The sequence below is a fragment of the Montipora foliosa genome, unplaced genomic scaffold (assembly GCF_036669935.1).
Source record: "Montipora foliosa isolate CH-2021 unplaced genomic scaffold, ASM3666993v2 scaffold_390, whole genome shotgun sequence".
Classification (NCBI taxonomy): domain Eukaryota; kingdom Metazoa; phylum Cnidaria; class Anthozoa; order Scleractinia; family Acroporidae; genus Montipora; species Montipora foliosa.
The window spans coordinates 650,001-667,500 of NW_027179690.1; the positions used below are offsets into that span (position 1 = coordinate 650,001).

Sequence of the window (17,500 nt, forward strand, 5' to 3'; positions counted from 1 at the left end):
TCTAAATTATGCAAATTAGCTTTAAATTACTAGGAATTTCTGGAAATTTCTTGGAATTAGACCAAAGATTTGGGCAATAGCTGGAATGTTCTTGAACAAGGTCAGAAATACCAAGAAAAATAGCTGAAAATAACTGAGAAATAGAAGTGCACATGTGGAACTCAAGAAACAAGGTTATAATATTCTGCTCCCGTAAAACAATATTCCAGCAAATCAGAAATGTGCTGGAAACGTTTTACTATGTACAAAGAATCCACTGCAGTCAAGCTATTAACAGTTACTACCATACTGTACAATGTAGCTCAGACAAAAAAATAGAATACATTACAGATTTAAAAGCAGTTAAATCTTTTTTTGTATGTACCCAAACATTTAATTCATGTCAAAATCTTTTGATTGGATTCTTGTTTTAAATTTAAATGAACAAAAATTCAGATAATTAAGTCACAGAACTACAACAAGCCTGCAAAGAGAGATCCCCAAGTGTACATCAAACCATAACTGTCAAGGAGACAGAATTGCCTGCTTAGCATTTTTGTCTGCTGTAATTAAAGGACCTTTCCTTGCTGTCCCATCAAATAATTTTTTTTTTTCAGGAAGTGTCTCTTCATACTCTTCATGGCAACTAAAAAAAAATAACGTATATAAACTTCAATGATGCAAGTAGCGATTCCTCTAAATCACTGATCATTTCTATTCTAATTTAAGTGTGTCTCTTTACTTACAAACATCAATAATAGCTTTCTCAGGCAATTCCTGCATTGATTATAGTACATAGTTAAAGTGACAGCATTTAGCATTTTTACGATAAGAAATGGCCGTTCTTATACTAGAGACGCAAAATGCGTCTTGTGTTAGTCTTTATACTATACGAATTTAACAGACGCAGAAAAAATGTTTGCCCAAGTTCATCCCAGACGAATTATGCGTCTTAAGTATAAACATGGCCAGTCTGTTGTCGTGTACCCTCTTTACTCGCGCAGCCTCGGTCACATATAGAAGGTTTCACGGTTGCCAACGTCATCTTGGTAGTGGGGCAAACATGGCAAAATTTACAGTGAATGTGTGGGAAAAATTGTGATTTTGATGCTCGATAACTCGAGGAAGGTTCATATTCTGAAATTTCTGAGAATTGCAAACTAAAGATATTAACTAAGAGAGTTAACCGATTAAATTTGATGGGCATTGATTCGCTGAGAAGCGAGAAATCGTGTTTTTAGTTTTTCAAACATCGTTCTAAATTTTCCTGTGAACGGCTCCATTTTACAGACAACTATATGAAAAATAAAAATTTTATTCGCTTATAGTTAACGCTTACCTTTTTACTTCAGTTTTTGTAAGCATTTCCTTGCCTGGATCAGCATTAAAGGGTAACTAAGAAACCAATCGTCACCACAAATTTGTGATCGTTGATATGAATGTTTGAATAAAACCGCTCAAAATTTGCCCAAGAGCTAAAGAGCCTGGACTGGTTACCTAGGTACTTCGACAGGTCTCAAAAACCGCTGATTGGCTAAGGTTGCCTTTCAAGGACGCCTGCGCAAGACGATAACCACTGACTTATTGTTCACCAGTGAAAAACATGGCTGCCATCGGGTGTTTATCCGATCTCCGTCGATAAAAAAAAAGACCTTTTTCAGGCCAGTAAAACGGATGAATGTTTGACTGCATAGTGCGTTTTTATGCCAGCGAGATTCTCTTTTTAGTTGTGGGCCACCGTACTTCTTAGCCAACAGTGCTACGAGGGAAATTTCTTTAACAATTTCAAGGTCAACGCGAGTCCAGGTTACTGTGACAGTGTTTGAGTAAAAATTTGTTTGTGGAGCTTACCAGCTAATGGAGTACCATCTTGGTTTCAATTCATGCGTTTATCTTTTAAAAAGTGGAGCAAAAAATATATCACTAAATTTCCAAATGGTTTCTCTTTCGACTAAATATTTGCACACTGTTTCCGCGGGGGCCCGCATCTAGCAGAAAATGTTAAGATTTTTGCATTTTTCTTCAAAATTAAGTTGTTAAAATGGCCATTCAAGTGGTCCATGGAGGCAAATTTATTAAGACGGAGGGAAAAAAAGAAATGCATGATGTCCCTGAAAAGTTAGAAATGTATTTCAGTCGTTCAAAGATAAATTTTAAAGTAAATTTAGCACCAATGTCATACATAACATGCCTTATAAGCACCTCATATTGGGTACACTAGACGGAAACCTTTTAGTTGCAATTATATTTTGCTATAGTCATTTCAAGCAAATGCCAATCGTTTGCTTCCCTCCAAATAATAGAAATAGACATAGATTAGGTTAACTCTGAATAGCCAAAACAACAATACCGGTATTCCAAGTTGAAAATTTGATTCAGAAATCCAGCTCACTAGCAGGGGGGATTTTACTGTACATAACAAAATATTACTACAGCTAATAATACACTTTCAACACATTGTAGTGGGTTAATGTGACAACAAAAATAATTAATCAAGAATTGGTTTTATCTTCCAGCAATAAAACAGCAGGAGGATATAAAATTAGGTATCTTCAAAGTTTAGAAAACTTGTTGAAGGTGATTCAGTGCTATTATCCAAAACAAATTTCATGCTGGCCTACTAAATACTTCCAGTGCAATAGATTATTTAATCTCTCTTTGTGGACTCTGGTTGCAACACAGTGGTTTCAATAATTTAAATCCCCTTCCATTAGATTTAACTTTTAAAAAACTCCATACTTCATATTTATGTAATAATTGTTCAAAGTCATCGAGCAAAAGCATACAAAGCTACATTTGAAAGGGGCGTAATCCCATGTTGGAGTTTTCTGGAGAAGACTTTCACAGAAATAACTGCTGTTACCTTTCCATATGGAAAAAATATTTCAACATTAGGTGCAATGAATTTTTAGCAATTGCTTTAGAGAATACTAATCATTCCTACCATTTCCAAGGATGAATAAATTAAAGTTGAATGCAGTAAGTGAAGTAAAAAAAAGTGGCATATTTTTTCAAACTGTAATCTATTTCCATTCTTGATTTAGTCCCTGGATAGTATTAAACAATGGTGGCAAAGTAAACAAACTGCCCCAAGGGGGGCTTCCTATACGAAAATGACAGGGGTTTTTTTTGTTCCTTTTTGGAGAAAAAAATGTGGATTTGTACTGCTTATGATGCTGATACCAAACAGCTGGCGGGGTTGCTGCAGTACATTTAAGGCTATCAATCTGAAAAATGACTGGAACTGTAAGACAATTTGGTACACAAGCAAATAACTTTTACTTATGAATAATTCATAAGTAAAAGTTATTTGCCAGTCATTTGTCACTTTAGAACTGGTTCCTCTAAGGGGTCAGATTTCTTTAGCCTACGTCCACAAAACAAGGTTCTGTTACCTTTAAGGGTTGTTTTTAAAAAAAATCCAATAAGTGGCCTGCCATTTTTATAGGGAAAACCCCTCCTGAGCAAACTGCAGCCTCATGTTTGGATTCCCATTGATTTAATGACTTTAATGATATAGGCAAATTTGTTCTACAATATGTACTCAAATACCATTATAGTCTTTATAGTTTACTCCTCGAGCCACCAGCTTCAACTTTGATACTTTGTTCTAAAAGCCAAAGCAACGCAAAGCAAAGCATGGTGGAGGTGATGATTAATCACTTGTTTTGGTTCAAATGAAGAAAAAGAAAGTCAAACTAACAATAGCACTTTAACCCTTTCACCCCTAAACCAGCCATACTTAGCATTTTACTCTAACACCAGACGATTTTACTTGTCAATGGGGAATCCCCAGGAGTCAACTTAATCACTCACTTAAAAATGTCCCAATAAAATATTATGTTCCACTAACGACCAAAACTGTACTAATAATTTGAATTACAGCTAAGGTCTGTCAAATTTCCATCTGAGTTACCTGACAGCTTTTACAGTACTTCTCAACATAAAGAAAATAAATTCTGTGGACTTAAACATTCCCAAATAGAAATGTTGTATATTCCAAATATTGTTACATAAACTCTTCAAGGTTTACCTGCTTCAGGAACTTTAAATCAATGAATATTTGGAATAATTTTCCTGGACTCCTGCAAACTATGTGCACTTTTTAATGGTTGGCCCTTTAAAAGTAACTCTCAGAAATAATAATGCAAATTCAAATGAGGCTGTTTTGCCTTATCTACAAGACAAGACAACAATATCCTTTATTCAAACACAATCAATATTAAAGCAATAAATTATACATGCTTGTGGGGTCACGTGCTAACTATAATAAAGATACACTACAGGAAATAAAAGCTTCAAACTATGTGACAGACATAGGATATCTACACATAAGGGATAAGAAAAATAAATCAATAATTGCTATCCAAAGATCTTATTGCAAATACACCAAAAGGTAACGGTTGATTGACAAGTTCCTTGTGCAAAATGGTAGAGCATGTTTGAAGTCCATCAGGACCAAGATGAGAAGTTATGATAAAAACTCTAAACATATTTTTTACCAAAATTATTTTACTGCCATCAAACCCAATGATACCTTATGCATGGGACACTGTTTCTAGCTGCAGCTCCAAATCACATAATATGTTAATAAATTTTGCCATCTAAGAAAAGAACAAACATGTGGGGTGTAATCAAAAAAAATCCTAGGCAATAATGCTTCCTTTCAGCCTTTTCAGGAAAAACTATCCACTGTCAACCATACTTGACTCAAAACAGATTCCTTGATCCAACAACACATGACAGTCCCCCCAAAACCAAAATTACATCATTAATGCTTTCAGAAAACAACAGTCTGAAAAAAAAAGATTTGCAAAACAGTCACGAACCTGAATCTATAGAGATCTATATACATCTGTACCTACACTTCTGTTCTTCCAAACATTATTTTAACTAACATGGATTTTGATTTTGATTTTAAACTCAAATTAATTGCAAATCCATAACTTGGTAACTACTTGAACGCAAGGATCGTTGAGTTGTGACTGCTAAAAAGTACGATAACTTAGACATTCACCAGAAAAGGGAATATAAATGACCTTAAAATCGAACTTTAATAAGACGAATCCAGTTTATTTTCACATCAAAAGAGAGCAGCGTACAAAGATAAATGGACGATATTAAAGCATTTCTTAACGTGAAATTACAATCATGATGGAGCTATAATAACGCTAGACGAACGCTAAGCGGAAAAACAAAATTGTAAATTATTACTCACAAATTAGTTTGCGAAGTTATCTTTTGCACACGATCCGACTTAGTCTCGTCACTCTCGCCATTATATGAACTTCATGCAGTCGCTCCTTTCGGTTTAAATCCACAACAACACCTTTAGGAAGTGTTTTCTCAAGACCATTGGAACGAAAAAAGTCATTTTTGATATTTTCTTGTGGAAAAAACAACGTAAACGTAGTCCACATCTCAAGCTTAACAAACCATGGGCAGCTTTAACAAACGAGAAAAACAGAATCCGGTTCAATGATCTTCCACTAGCAGCGAACATTTACACGAGAAGGAACCAGATAAGGGGCAATATCTTTTGGATAACAACCGCCGATCTCTCTAAACTTCGTACAGAGGTAAACTGGAACTCAACCGATTATTAAAATATTTGAACAAATGTACGAGCGGCCTGGTGAGAGGTTAAAGTACCTGGGGAAATCTCATTTGTCGTCATAGGCAGCCCAAGGTCGCGTCACTAGAGAGCGTGTAATAATTGATTACTAGTGGAAGATGACCTTTGACTAAAAGCTTGACTTCGTCTTAGAACATTGAAAGCACGGAATTCCCGAAACGATAAAATAAGCTCCAAAAGGCATAAAAATACACCAGAGGTAAGTCATTTTTATTCATTTTATTGAATGAACGTTAAATTGAGCGTTTTTTAGGCTTCATAATCTTCGGTATTTTATTTCCCATACAAAGTCTTACAACGCGTTTAAATTCTCAACGGCTGCCTGTAACGCAACACCGCTTTTACTCAAAGGTCATCTTCCACTAGTTAACAATTATTACACGCTATCTAGTGAAGCGAACTTGGGCTGCCTATGTTGTCGTCCGCCATTTTGAAACATTGATGGCGGGAAACAAGTGAGCATGCTCAGTGGTTTTTGAGACCTGTCAGGTACTTCATGTATCCCCAAGTCACCACTGACTGCTGACCAAAACGAAAACGGCTCACCAGTTATTCAAGATGGCGGAGAATAAAAAACTTTCCAATGATAGTCAGATTCATAATACATTGACAAAAAATGAGCAAGATTCGAAAGATACTGGAGTTCATTGAAACGATCAAGTGCTGACTTGGAGAGTATAATTTTCAAGAGTAATGCTTCATGTTCCTGTTCGTCTTAAAGGCTGATCATGAGCGCATCAAATAAGGTAATCCGTTGCTGATATTTCGATTTCTCACATTCCATGGACTTGGAGTGCATCAGAATAAAGGGTTTCTTTTTCATTTATCCGTGTACACAGTGATTTTATGTTAAAAGTTTGGAGCCTTTAAGTGACACTGCTTAAGCCAAGTACATGGATTACGAAGAGTCAGTTATCTCAAAAGACATGCTTTGAATAAGACCAAACCTTGTAAAATTCAAGGCACCAGATGGAATCAAATCCTAAAAGGGCACTTAAGCTGTAATTGTTGTCTCACTGTACTATGCAGTACTATTGCGAAAATAAGAATTTTAACTCACTCAAGTTGAATCATTAAATGGAATTCCAAAAGATTTCCTTAAATTCCTAGTCCACAGTACCCTTTTTGCTTTTAATTCCCAAAAATTCCCTAGAGTTCCAACTCTCACAATTTGGAATTCCTGGTTTTTGGATGCACCAGTTTTTGGAAATCAACCACTCTTCACTTAAAGAAACCCACTCATACCTAAATTGCACTAAACAGCCAGTTAGTGGCCACATGAGTCCATGTACCACTTGCAATTGTGACATCATAACTTTTTTCATTACCAGATGTCTTATCTTCCATTTGGACTTAAACATGCAGTATTTAAGTGTTTGTATGTGGCTTAGAATTTGACCTTTTATTATTTGGTAATCTCAGTGACCACTACAGCATGTTTGTAAAAAGGAAGGAGGTGTCCATTTAGGGAGGTTCAACTTAATAGCTAGTAGCCAACAGGTACTATAGTAGCTGTAGAATAGAAAGACTGTGATGAAAAGTCATGAACATTAAACATTGTAGAACGTATAAATGAGGTGTAGAGTGAATTTTTAGTGCAAATGACAGTTTCTAACATACAAAAAGAGTATATTATACCTAGTTTAAAAAAATTTCTCTCCTTATAATTTTGTACTAGTTGCAATGGTTTTCAGTGTCTTTTCAGGGTCATGAAAATCGTAGAACTAGTAAGTTTACCATGAAAATTCCGAAATTTATTTTCACTGCCTTTTTCATGGTATAGGTATCAAAGGCATTATTTTCATGGGCTATTTGAGGGCCATGAAAACAAATTCCAGTTTGATTCAAGACATTTTAATGGAGTGAATAATTTTTACAGCATTTTCATGGTGCACAATAGTATCAGGCTGACAATAATAACATGGGCTCTCTTAGCAAGCAGCATAAAAAAAACCAAAATCGCAGACTTGACGGTGCATTTCCAGCTATTTGAGAAGTGTAAATTAAAAAAAATTTCTGGCAATCAAGCATCTCACTCTTTGGAAACTTTAAGACTTGAAAGCTCTGTAATACAATGTATGCTACATACAATGATGATAGTGATGATTTCTTTGGACTGTCAATAACAATGAAAACTCTATACTCCAATACTATAATCCACTTCTTCAATATTTCTTTCAGGTGGCACAGCTTAAGGTGTTTTCCCAACCAGTATTCAAAGAAACTGTGTTTCCCATATTCCAAGGTCTGTGATTCTAAGTAAAATCATTCTGATTACTATAATGGTTATTGCCATCAATCCCTGTTGTATGTAACCATTATACTTTTATAAATTGGAAAAGTATTAAGAAAATTTAGTACCAAGCTTCAATCATATTTCTTTCATTTTTTTTTTTCTTTTAGGGGACAATTTCATTGGTAGAGGTGGAAAATGCAATATTACAATCCCAGTCAAGGTAGGTTTAACTAAAAATGCTTAATAATTTATGTCAGGGGACTGGGCATGTGACCATGTAGTTTTGAAAGGTTTCACCCGATGTGAAGGAACCCCGAATCCAGCAAATGTGAGGTTTGGAATCAAGAATCCAGAGTGTGGAATCTGGAATCCAGTGGATGGAATCCAGGATCCATTTCAGTGCAACCTGTTTGTTTGGAATCCGGAATCCATGACTCATGATCCAGAAATCAATAATTATTTGCAATCCAGAATCCTTGGGATAGATCAAATTAGACCACTTGGATTCCTTTACATAGTGCGAAGGGTTGCAATGCAAATGACACCCTCGAACCCAATGAAACCATGACACTTTTGAAACTAGTGAAAGCATGACACCCACGAAATGAGAGAAACTGTGAAGTCCAAGAAAGCATGGAAGCATGAAACATGACCAAACCATGTAGTCACACCCTTTACATGCTTTTATATGAGTCAGCAACATTACTACATAATAGTTGATGCTAATTAGCATACTGTAATTTCCGGACGTTTACCCGCATGGCAGATTACCCGCAGCAGTCTATTTTTGTCGTAAGGGGAAAAAAAAGTTCAACAGATTACCCGCACTGGCCTATTACCCGCACCCCAAGACAAAAGAAAATCATGCTACTGTATTACCGGGATAAGAACTCACAAACTTGGAGTGATGAATATTCCGTGTTGTTGTTTACAAAGTGAAAGATCGATAACATTTTCTGCTAAGAATTGGCTGTTAACAATGCAGCCTTAAACACTCTCCTTAGCCATTTCTGGTTTGTCTTGTTAAAACGACCTAAATACAAGGTATTAACGCTAAGACTCGATAGATTGCGAGTTGAAGGCCACCATCTCTACGATTGATCATTGAGCGCCATTTTGATAGGTTGAGAGAAAGTTGGGGCGAGTGTTAGAATTAGTAAATCAAGTTTTCACATCACACGCATTGTTGTTTGCGATGTTCATTGAGCGGTTTTACAAAGACTAAGTCAAATAAAGCGTCATTTTAGAGATTGAAACAACAAACGAGGAAACTCACAGATTTGAAGGAAGTATTGGTTTAATTATCGTCATTTTACCTATTGTTTTTTGATCTTCTATTGAATGATACCGCTTGTAAAATTCCGTTCTAAAAAAAGTCGATATCTCAGGATCTACTGACTCTAAGAAATCGCTTGAAACGGGAAAATACTCTCTACCTCAAGTTAGTGCTTGCTACAGTACTGGCCGCAGGAATAGCAGCATTACACACGCGTATCATGCGTGTAAGTCCGCCATATTGCGCGCATTTTACACGCAAATTACGCGCGCGTTACGCGCGAATAAAAAAATACACGAAGTTGTGAGTAAAAAAACTACACGCAAATTCTTCACAGTGCGTGTAAAATTTTACACGCAGAGTTTCGTGTAAAAGAGGGCAGAGTATTTAAAGTTGTACATCAATTTGTAGCGGCTTTTCACGAAGAACAATGTTGCATGTCTAAAAGCACTACTGGTTTCCGAAGAATTTATTCAGCTTTGCATTTCAACATTTTCGCAACAAGTGTTCACTGTATTTGAATAGTCAAAAATTGACTTGACTTGTTTTGCTGTGGTCATCGTCTGAATATCACTGTGTGTTTGGATGCACACCGCATGTTTGCGTTTGTCTCATTTCGAGGACCGTTTCACTGGGTGAAATCATTCCTAAAATGAAAAGGCTGCGAGTCGGGTGATAAATCACAGCTGCTAAGGCGAATATGTTATAAATTACAAGTAAAATGTACCACGATGATGTTCCATTTCATTTTCCTTTCACCGCTCACCGCCAGTGAATGAGCGCGTCGCCGATCTATTTTAGAATAATACCAATGTTTACCTTTTTAAACCACCCATTTGATCTGATCTGAGAATAAGACCGAAATAATTTTGCTCTAATGGCTTATTACTGGATTAATTAATGTTTTGGTTCAAAGAAAGTTAGTCCGCTGACCAAAAAGGAAATATCTTTCCAGAATCGATAAATGAACCGAGTGGCGGTTGGAAACATTCTCCGAGCTGTAATTAATTTTGAAAACTTAAATCTACGCAGCATACAATTTCACCATCGAAAAACGACGCGATACGCTTGATTTTTCTGTTTAACCAGAGGAAGACGTGTTTTAAATTTTCATGTTACTTTCGCGAGTTTAAGAACACCCAGGAACCAGGAATTTTAAGAATATTTTAAGAATAAAGCCGAGGCTGAGATTTTGAAAAGGATAGATATAATTTTGTGTGTTGAAACATCAGTAAATACAATACAGTTTTATGTTTTTTAACTTAACCGTATAAAATTATTCCTTTCTCTGAACGGCGAAACTAGCCAACAAAACGAACAAACTATAGCGATGAGATGGAGCATGTGTAACGCGATACAGATCTACAGATACCCAACATTTGTAATTGGTACTCCAATAAATTCTAAAACGGAAATGTCATGAGCTATAATTTAAGAATAACACAAGAATATTTTCAGCCTAAAATCGGCAGAAAATTAAGAATATTCAGCCTGGGCCGGAAAAACAACATTCTTACAATAAAAAAGAGTGTAAACGAATAAAAGAATGTAAACAAAGCTAGCACCTTGAGCAGATACATGTGCTTCTTATTTACGGTAGTTCAGCTTTATTAAAAGTTTTGCTTTGCTGTTAAAATATAATTCGGTCAGTCTATACTGTATTACTGGGAGGGCGGTACTTTTACAAATGAAAATTTTGCAATTATTCTTCTCTATAGGAGGGTATTATTTTTCACCAGTTGCGTTATTGAAAACGCAAAAACAATCGCAGGATCAGAATTCAAAATAGCATGCATTTACACACAGCAAATGTCAAAAATACGACATGTAAATGTATTAAAATTTCGTTTCTCGAATATTGGCGTGTATGCTTCAAGTTTTCCCGTTCATAGCTGATTCTAACAGCTTGACTTCGCAAATAAAAATACATTTTAAAGTTTCCCTTAGTAATTCAAACTTCCACCTTCTTGCCGTGCGATCGCTCGGTCCGCGCAGCCAACATATTGACTGCCTATTAAATAAATAAAGCACAAGTTCTGAGTTTGCTTGTTTTTCGGTGATGTATCATGATGTCAAGCATTTCCATCGATCGTTCGCTCATTGCAGTTATAACGTTTGATTTTTGCTTGATTAAATGGGGGAAACCGGATAAAGGAAATTTCACTTAGCTTGGTTTGAAATGAGAGCTAAGGATTTGTTGACGGATTACGGCAGCAATCTGAAGATAGAACCTTATTCCAAGTACACTCAAGCAAAGGTTGAATTTCTCAAACAGAAATACCGACTCTGATATTAACTTACATTGTCAAATTCATGTACATTGCTAAGTGGAAAATACACGCAATCTGCGTGAAATGGACATAACAATTTTACTCATGACAAATTACACGCAGCCTGCGTGTAATTTCAGGTGCGTGTAATAGTTCGTGTAAATTTTACGCGCGCATAACTTGCGTGTATTTTGCGCGTAAATCCGCCATCTTGCACGCATTTTACGCGCGTGTAGGTGCTGCTATTCCTGTGGCCAGTACTGTAGGAATATTTTACTGATGCGCCGAATATTCTGATGTTTTAAAATTTTGCCTGTGAATGTTTGTTTACATGCATGCCAACAATCACCTCTTAATGACTTATGCGCGACTCATGTTAGAAAAATTATGCAACGGCAGGGGTACCATGAAATGAACATGTCCGCATCAGTTTTTGTGTGTGAATTACGGTACTTTAAAGCCTGCTGTTTTTATTCTTTTGTTTTGAGTTTATTATTCCAGTTGGTGAATGTTTTTTTTTTCAACTAAACAAAGAAAGAAGCTGCGAAATTAGCAAAGTAAGAAAGTAATATCACACGTGTGACAAACGATATTCAATTTGCATTAGTTTTCATCGAGAGCATTTAAGTCTATTAGGCAATTAAAGCGGGATAAATACGGCAATACACAGTTTTTAGGAACACAGGGATGGCACTAGGACTTTTCAATCTGGGTCCTGGGACCCGCATGTTCGGCCAAATTGGGGTCCCAAGCATTTTTTGGGGGTCCCAAAATCTTGGTGACCCTCTGCGAGAAAAAGAGTATGTTTTAAATTATGAGAAAAAGAGAGTAACCAACTTGGAATTAATATTGACGCATATGCATAGGACCGGCCGACAAAGGCTTTTTCTAGAGCCGTTACATTCATTCCTGGACAAGAACTCTGTTAATGAAAGAGCACCCTTTCCAAGGGTTTACGCATCACTGGTTTCCTCCCTTAGGAGCAACGAACAGTGACGTCTTTTGCTATATATTTGCATTCAGTGACTTGCAGAGTACATTCCTCTGAAGAAGACCGCAGAAGGCGGTCGAAAATTTAGTTTTAACCTTCTTAGATGTTTTAAACCCCATTTCTTAGAACTTCAATTATGATCACAGATCGCTCCAACAGTTTTACAAACAGCAGAATATACTGACAAATCAAAGCAAGTTGTGTGAGTTATTTAAGTCAGTGCCTTGCATCCTGGGATGCATTAAAATTTCAATGATGCATTTTTTGGATTTTATTTGCGTGAAAATGCATGATGCGCGATCCCTGGAACAGTTTCATTAATGACTTTTATATTTTTTCCGCAGTTACGGTTTTAAAACTATTTAAAAATTATCACATTACCCGCACCTTAATTCCTATAACCCACACCAACAACTGTTTGCGGAAAAATTAACACATTACCCGCTGGTAATCGCCCGGAAATTACGGTAATTATATTATGATCCGTAACACAAAGTTGTTTGTTGAGAGAAATCTGGGGTGTGTGTGAAAATCTGGTTCACGTGGGTGGAAGGGAGGAACTGATACTCGAAACAAACTGAAATCTTTAAAGTAAATAGGAAAAGAAAATCACAAAGTGCTATGGCAAGGAGGATAGAGCTAGAACCAGCCTTGATTTTCTGTGACGTCTAAAGTCAAACCTGAAGACACACGACAAAAAAAAATCATATTTACTGCACTTTTGTTAGTTGTCAAAGGTTAGAAGACTTAAAAGTCTAAATATTGGAAGACAGAACAATATCTTTACAAACTCCCTCTTTTGCTAATTGTGCTACATTTTTATTATTAAACTCTCAAAGGCACTGTCAAATAAGCATGCATGCATCGAAGTTCAAGGGGATGTGCATCTTATTCGTGATTGTGAAAGCAAAAACAAGACCAAGAAAGGAAAGGTATCAATGATTTATTAATGCACAATTTTTGTTTATTATTGCTGGAACCAAAAATTTAAATGTCAACTTTTGGGTTGTGAGTCTCATTTGAAGAATTTTATTGGTTATTTTACAGTCTTTCTTGAAACCGACTGTAAGATATGAGCTAAGGCATGGTGACATATTGACACTAGGCGGTGTGAAATGTCAGTACTTGGTGGAGAAGATTGGCGAAGAGGTAAGTAGACTGTCTGTGTGTGTTTATTAAGAAAAACATTGCAGTTAAAAAAAACTGAATTGCACCTCTTTACAAGTAAGAAATATAAGAAATGATTTAAAAGGCATACCACGTCTTAAAACCGGGCTGGTGTCAAATTTTATTTTTTTTGTTGGTAGTCACAAATGTGCATACCCCACAGATATTGAATTAAGCTCTGATCGGGTGAATTTACTTTTATACCCTACAGTGTATCCGAACTTCCCTGCCCCATTTAGAAATCATATGCTTACCCTGTGCTTTGCGATCATGTGCGCGCGTTAGACCACTCGGCCACCGCGACGCAGTTCTGTTATCGCGAGGAAAGCAATTATTTATAGTGGAATCTTTCCGCCGGCCATGATTGACACAGTATTAAAATATTCGATACAGTGGACAGATGTTTTTTCTTTGAGAAAGACAAGCTTTAAAGGTAAGAAGAATTTTCTACGTTTCTTCTAGATCTTGCTTCGTAGTTATGCTTGTGTGTTCCGCTGTGAACATTACGGTATTTTGCACAGAACGAATACTTCATTAAGAGTATTTTGCATAGCACAAATACTCTAATATTTCTTGGGAACCGGTTTGTTCAACCGTTTTGACGTAGAAAGAAAATAAGAAAATAGCTTTCAACGGCCAAACAAAATAAAAAATGAAATCAAGTTTTAAAAATGTCCGTAACGGGGACTTCGCAGTGGTCCCCCATCCAAGTACTAACCTCATTCAGAGGAGCTTAACTTCAGCTGACACCTGGGCTAACATCAGCGATTGAGAGATCTTTGTGTTAAATTCGCACATGTATCTTGTCGAACTTAAAAACTTGAAAGAAAAAAAGTAAACAAAAACCCGGTGTCTTGCCGTCATTTTGTCACAGATGCATCCTTTGTTTTGTGAGTCGTCAGTATATTAAACACGCAAGGTAACTTGATCACAGGCGGCCGCTAAAATCGATGTCACTTTCGATTTTGTGATTTTACTTGTACGACCAAAAGTACGATAGAAAAATTGAACTCAGATTGAACATACAAAAATCTCCCGAAATGTTTTTCGCTGATGGTAACTTGTATTATATTCGTGGCACAAAATTTATGATGTCTTCATCTCGCAAATTGTCTTATTCTCGATCGACACTTCCTAAAGTTCCTTCTGCTCTCCTTAAAAACTACATATCATTGTTTAGTTACTTTTGCGTCACTATTTGTTTTGCATACATGTAAGGCAGGCTAACAAAATCTGTACCTTGCTTAGTTCGCATTTTTGGGCATTAAAATAGAATTTTTGGTCGTATGTTCCTGACAGCAGCAAGTTGCATCTTTTGACGTCTCCCATCCAGTTACTAACCCCGCCGGAAAGGGCTTGACTTCAGTGCAAATTGGTTTTGGAAAGCTGTCAGAAGCTCAGAGTACACGCTTAAGCTTGTGGTGGAAAAGAAGTTGTAAATGATCAACTTGTCAGCCTTGAAGCTAAATGTTTCTCGATTTGCTTTTATTTTCTTCAATCGTTCTGCGTTAAGTACTTTACTGAACCACATGTCTTCTCAGGGGGTATCTACCAAAGATATCTACCATGACACTGTAATGACAGTTGTTAGTTATGTGTCGATCAGACCGAATCTTCATCATCCTCCCTGGTAAACCATGGGCATTACCCTACCCTCTGTGCCAGAACAGTGTCGGTTGTTTTTCTTAAACAACCGAAACTGTTCTGTGCTTGCCCCTTACCCCACTGACAAAAGTACCGTACGTTAGTACATGGGTACTTGACCGTAGCCATTGGCCGAGAAACTAATCTTAGCCAAAAGGCCGAAAAGCGATCAGGACACGGGAAAACTTAGGTAAAAAAATAGTGGAGATAACGGATATTTGGCTGGGGGGGGGGGAACTGAGGACATACGGGATTTTTTAAAGTAGGAGCGTATTGCGTACGTGTGGTAGTGCAGTAACTAGACAGTGTTTTCTCGAGAAGCGATCACTAGGTTTTTTTGTTTTCGTGTTTGATAGTTTTTTGTTCAGCTCGAGTGTAGAATCATGACGAACTTTTGTAGTTTGTGAGAACTATTTACTACTTGTAGCTTTTGTTGAGTTTTGAATCGATAATAGAAAGAGTTTTGGCGATTTCAACCCAGACTGGACTACTGGATTTAAGCTTTTTTCTTGACGAGATTTCAAGTTATTGTGAAACGTTTGGTACCAAGTTACTCTAATACTGAAATCAAGATTATGGAATTGTAAAACTAGAACTTTGGACTGGACTATAGAACGCGCAATTACGGAATTTTACATTTTTGAGCATTCTGAGAAATGGAGTTCACATGTTGTCTTCTTGTCTTCGCCACGGCAGATTTAAACAGTTTGCAAGAAACTAAACCAGGATTACGGAACCGGAATTCGAATACATGGCCTGGTTGTTCGAAAGCCGATTACCTTAATCCAGGATTTGCGTAAACTTTTGTTTCATGTTTTCAACTTTTTGATGAAAGTTTCCTTTGCTTATTGACTTCTTCTAATGTAAAGTTTCACGGAATATCAGCCTTGAACAGCATTTGGGAGTAGAGAATAAAACTCGTTTGTTCATTTTTAACCTGAGATTAGCATTAATCGGCTTTTGAACAACTGGCCCAGGATGATAAGTTGTTGAACTGTGATCTGTAATAAGCTTTTCGGATGATTTAAGGCTGATCTTGTAATTTTTGGATGAACGTAGTTAAGGAAGGAAGTAAAACTATAGGATTTAAATAGTCTCATTCCAAAAAATAAATAAATGAAAGATCCCGTATCCCGAGAACCCGCTAATAGGGCTTCCTTGTTTGCATTTGCAAATTTAGTAACATTAATAATGAGTTTTTACAACAGACAACTTCAAGTTATATTACAGATGTATCTTTCTGGTAATCTCTCGCCATTTTCCGAAGTTTACCTGTACTTGAAGTTCACTGTAAGTGGACAATTTGTGTCAACTGTTTGTGCATTCCACGGATACGCCTTTGGAGGCGTCTTGTTATAAAATTACAAAGCGACTACTCTCAGAAATTACTTAAATGCTACCCTTGCACTCTTAACTATGAATGAATTTGCAAATCTATTTGTCTTTACAAGAGGCGTGGCAAATCTCCTCTGCCTTCTCAGCTCATATGAGATAGAAACTGAGGGAGGCAGGACGCTGGTAATCTTACTCCGTGGATCATTAACAATAGACTTAAACAGGTGTTCTGTTAACTTTTCCTGGTGGGCCCTGATGGACTCAAGCCCTGCTAACTGAAGGGCATCCGAGTAGTGCACCCTCGGAAAAATGCATGATAGGGCCCTCCTTTGCACTCTTTCGAGCTCGACTTGTAGATACTTTGGTAAACTGTAATGGAAAACAGGACAAGCGTAATCTAGTGAAGACCTGATACATGCGCAAAAATATGTGTGACCTCTCACGCGAAAACGTACACTAACGGTTTTCCGTTGAACGGGTAAAATCCAACGGCTAACCAACGGGTAGTCAACGGGTTTTCCAACGGCTTCAACGGGTTTTCCAACGCTTTCAACGGGTGCGCAAAAAATTCCAACGGGTTGCAATTTTTTTCCAACGGTTTGTGAATTTTTTTCCAACGCTTTTTACCAACACTTCCAACGGGTAGCCGAACGGCTTTTTTCAACGGTTCTTGATGATTTCCAACGCTTTCAACGCTTTTCAACGCTGTTGATAAACACTTGCAAGAAGACCAACGGGGAGTTTTGGTAACCAACCGTTTATTAAACGATCCGAAATGATGTTGGCTCGATATTTTCAGTGACTGAGAGCACACGTCTACGCAAGTAGAAAATCAGGTCGCAAATGAAATAGAACCCTAGACAACACAACTCTCGATCACCACCGTGTCAACTTCTCGGCCGAAATTTGCATACCGTGTGAATCGGTATTCGTTTTATCAAAATTAATGGTTTCTTTCACCAGTCGC

The 17,500-nt window shown here is 37.0% G+C and overlaps 1 protein-coding gene across 4 annotated transcripts in view; it reads left to right on the forward strand.

Annotated features, from left to right (window-relative positions):
- Positions 1-17,500, forward strand: part of LOC137987831 (mediator of DNA damage checkpoint protein 1-like) — a 98,669-nt gene that overhangs the window by 9,404 nt on the left and 71,765 nt on the right. For 2 of the 4 annotated variants that reach the window (XM_068833912.1, XM_068833910.1), the window contains exons 2-5: positions 7,796-7,859; positions 8,018-8,070; positions 13,227-13,319; positions 13,435-13,536. In XM_068833912.1, coding sequence (XP_068690013.1) covers positions 7,796-7,859; positions 8,018-8,070; positions 13,227-13,319; positions 13,435-13,536 — 312 coding nt within the window. Of the gene's footprint in view, positions 1-6,183; positions 6,361-7,795; positions 7,860-8,017; positions 8,071-13,226; positions 13,320-13,434; positions 13,537-13,875; positions 13,988-17,500 lie in introns of those variants that run through there. The other 2 variants (XM_068833911.1, XM_068833913.1) reach the window with 2 other exon arrangements.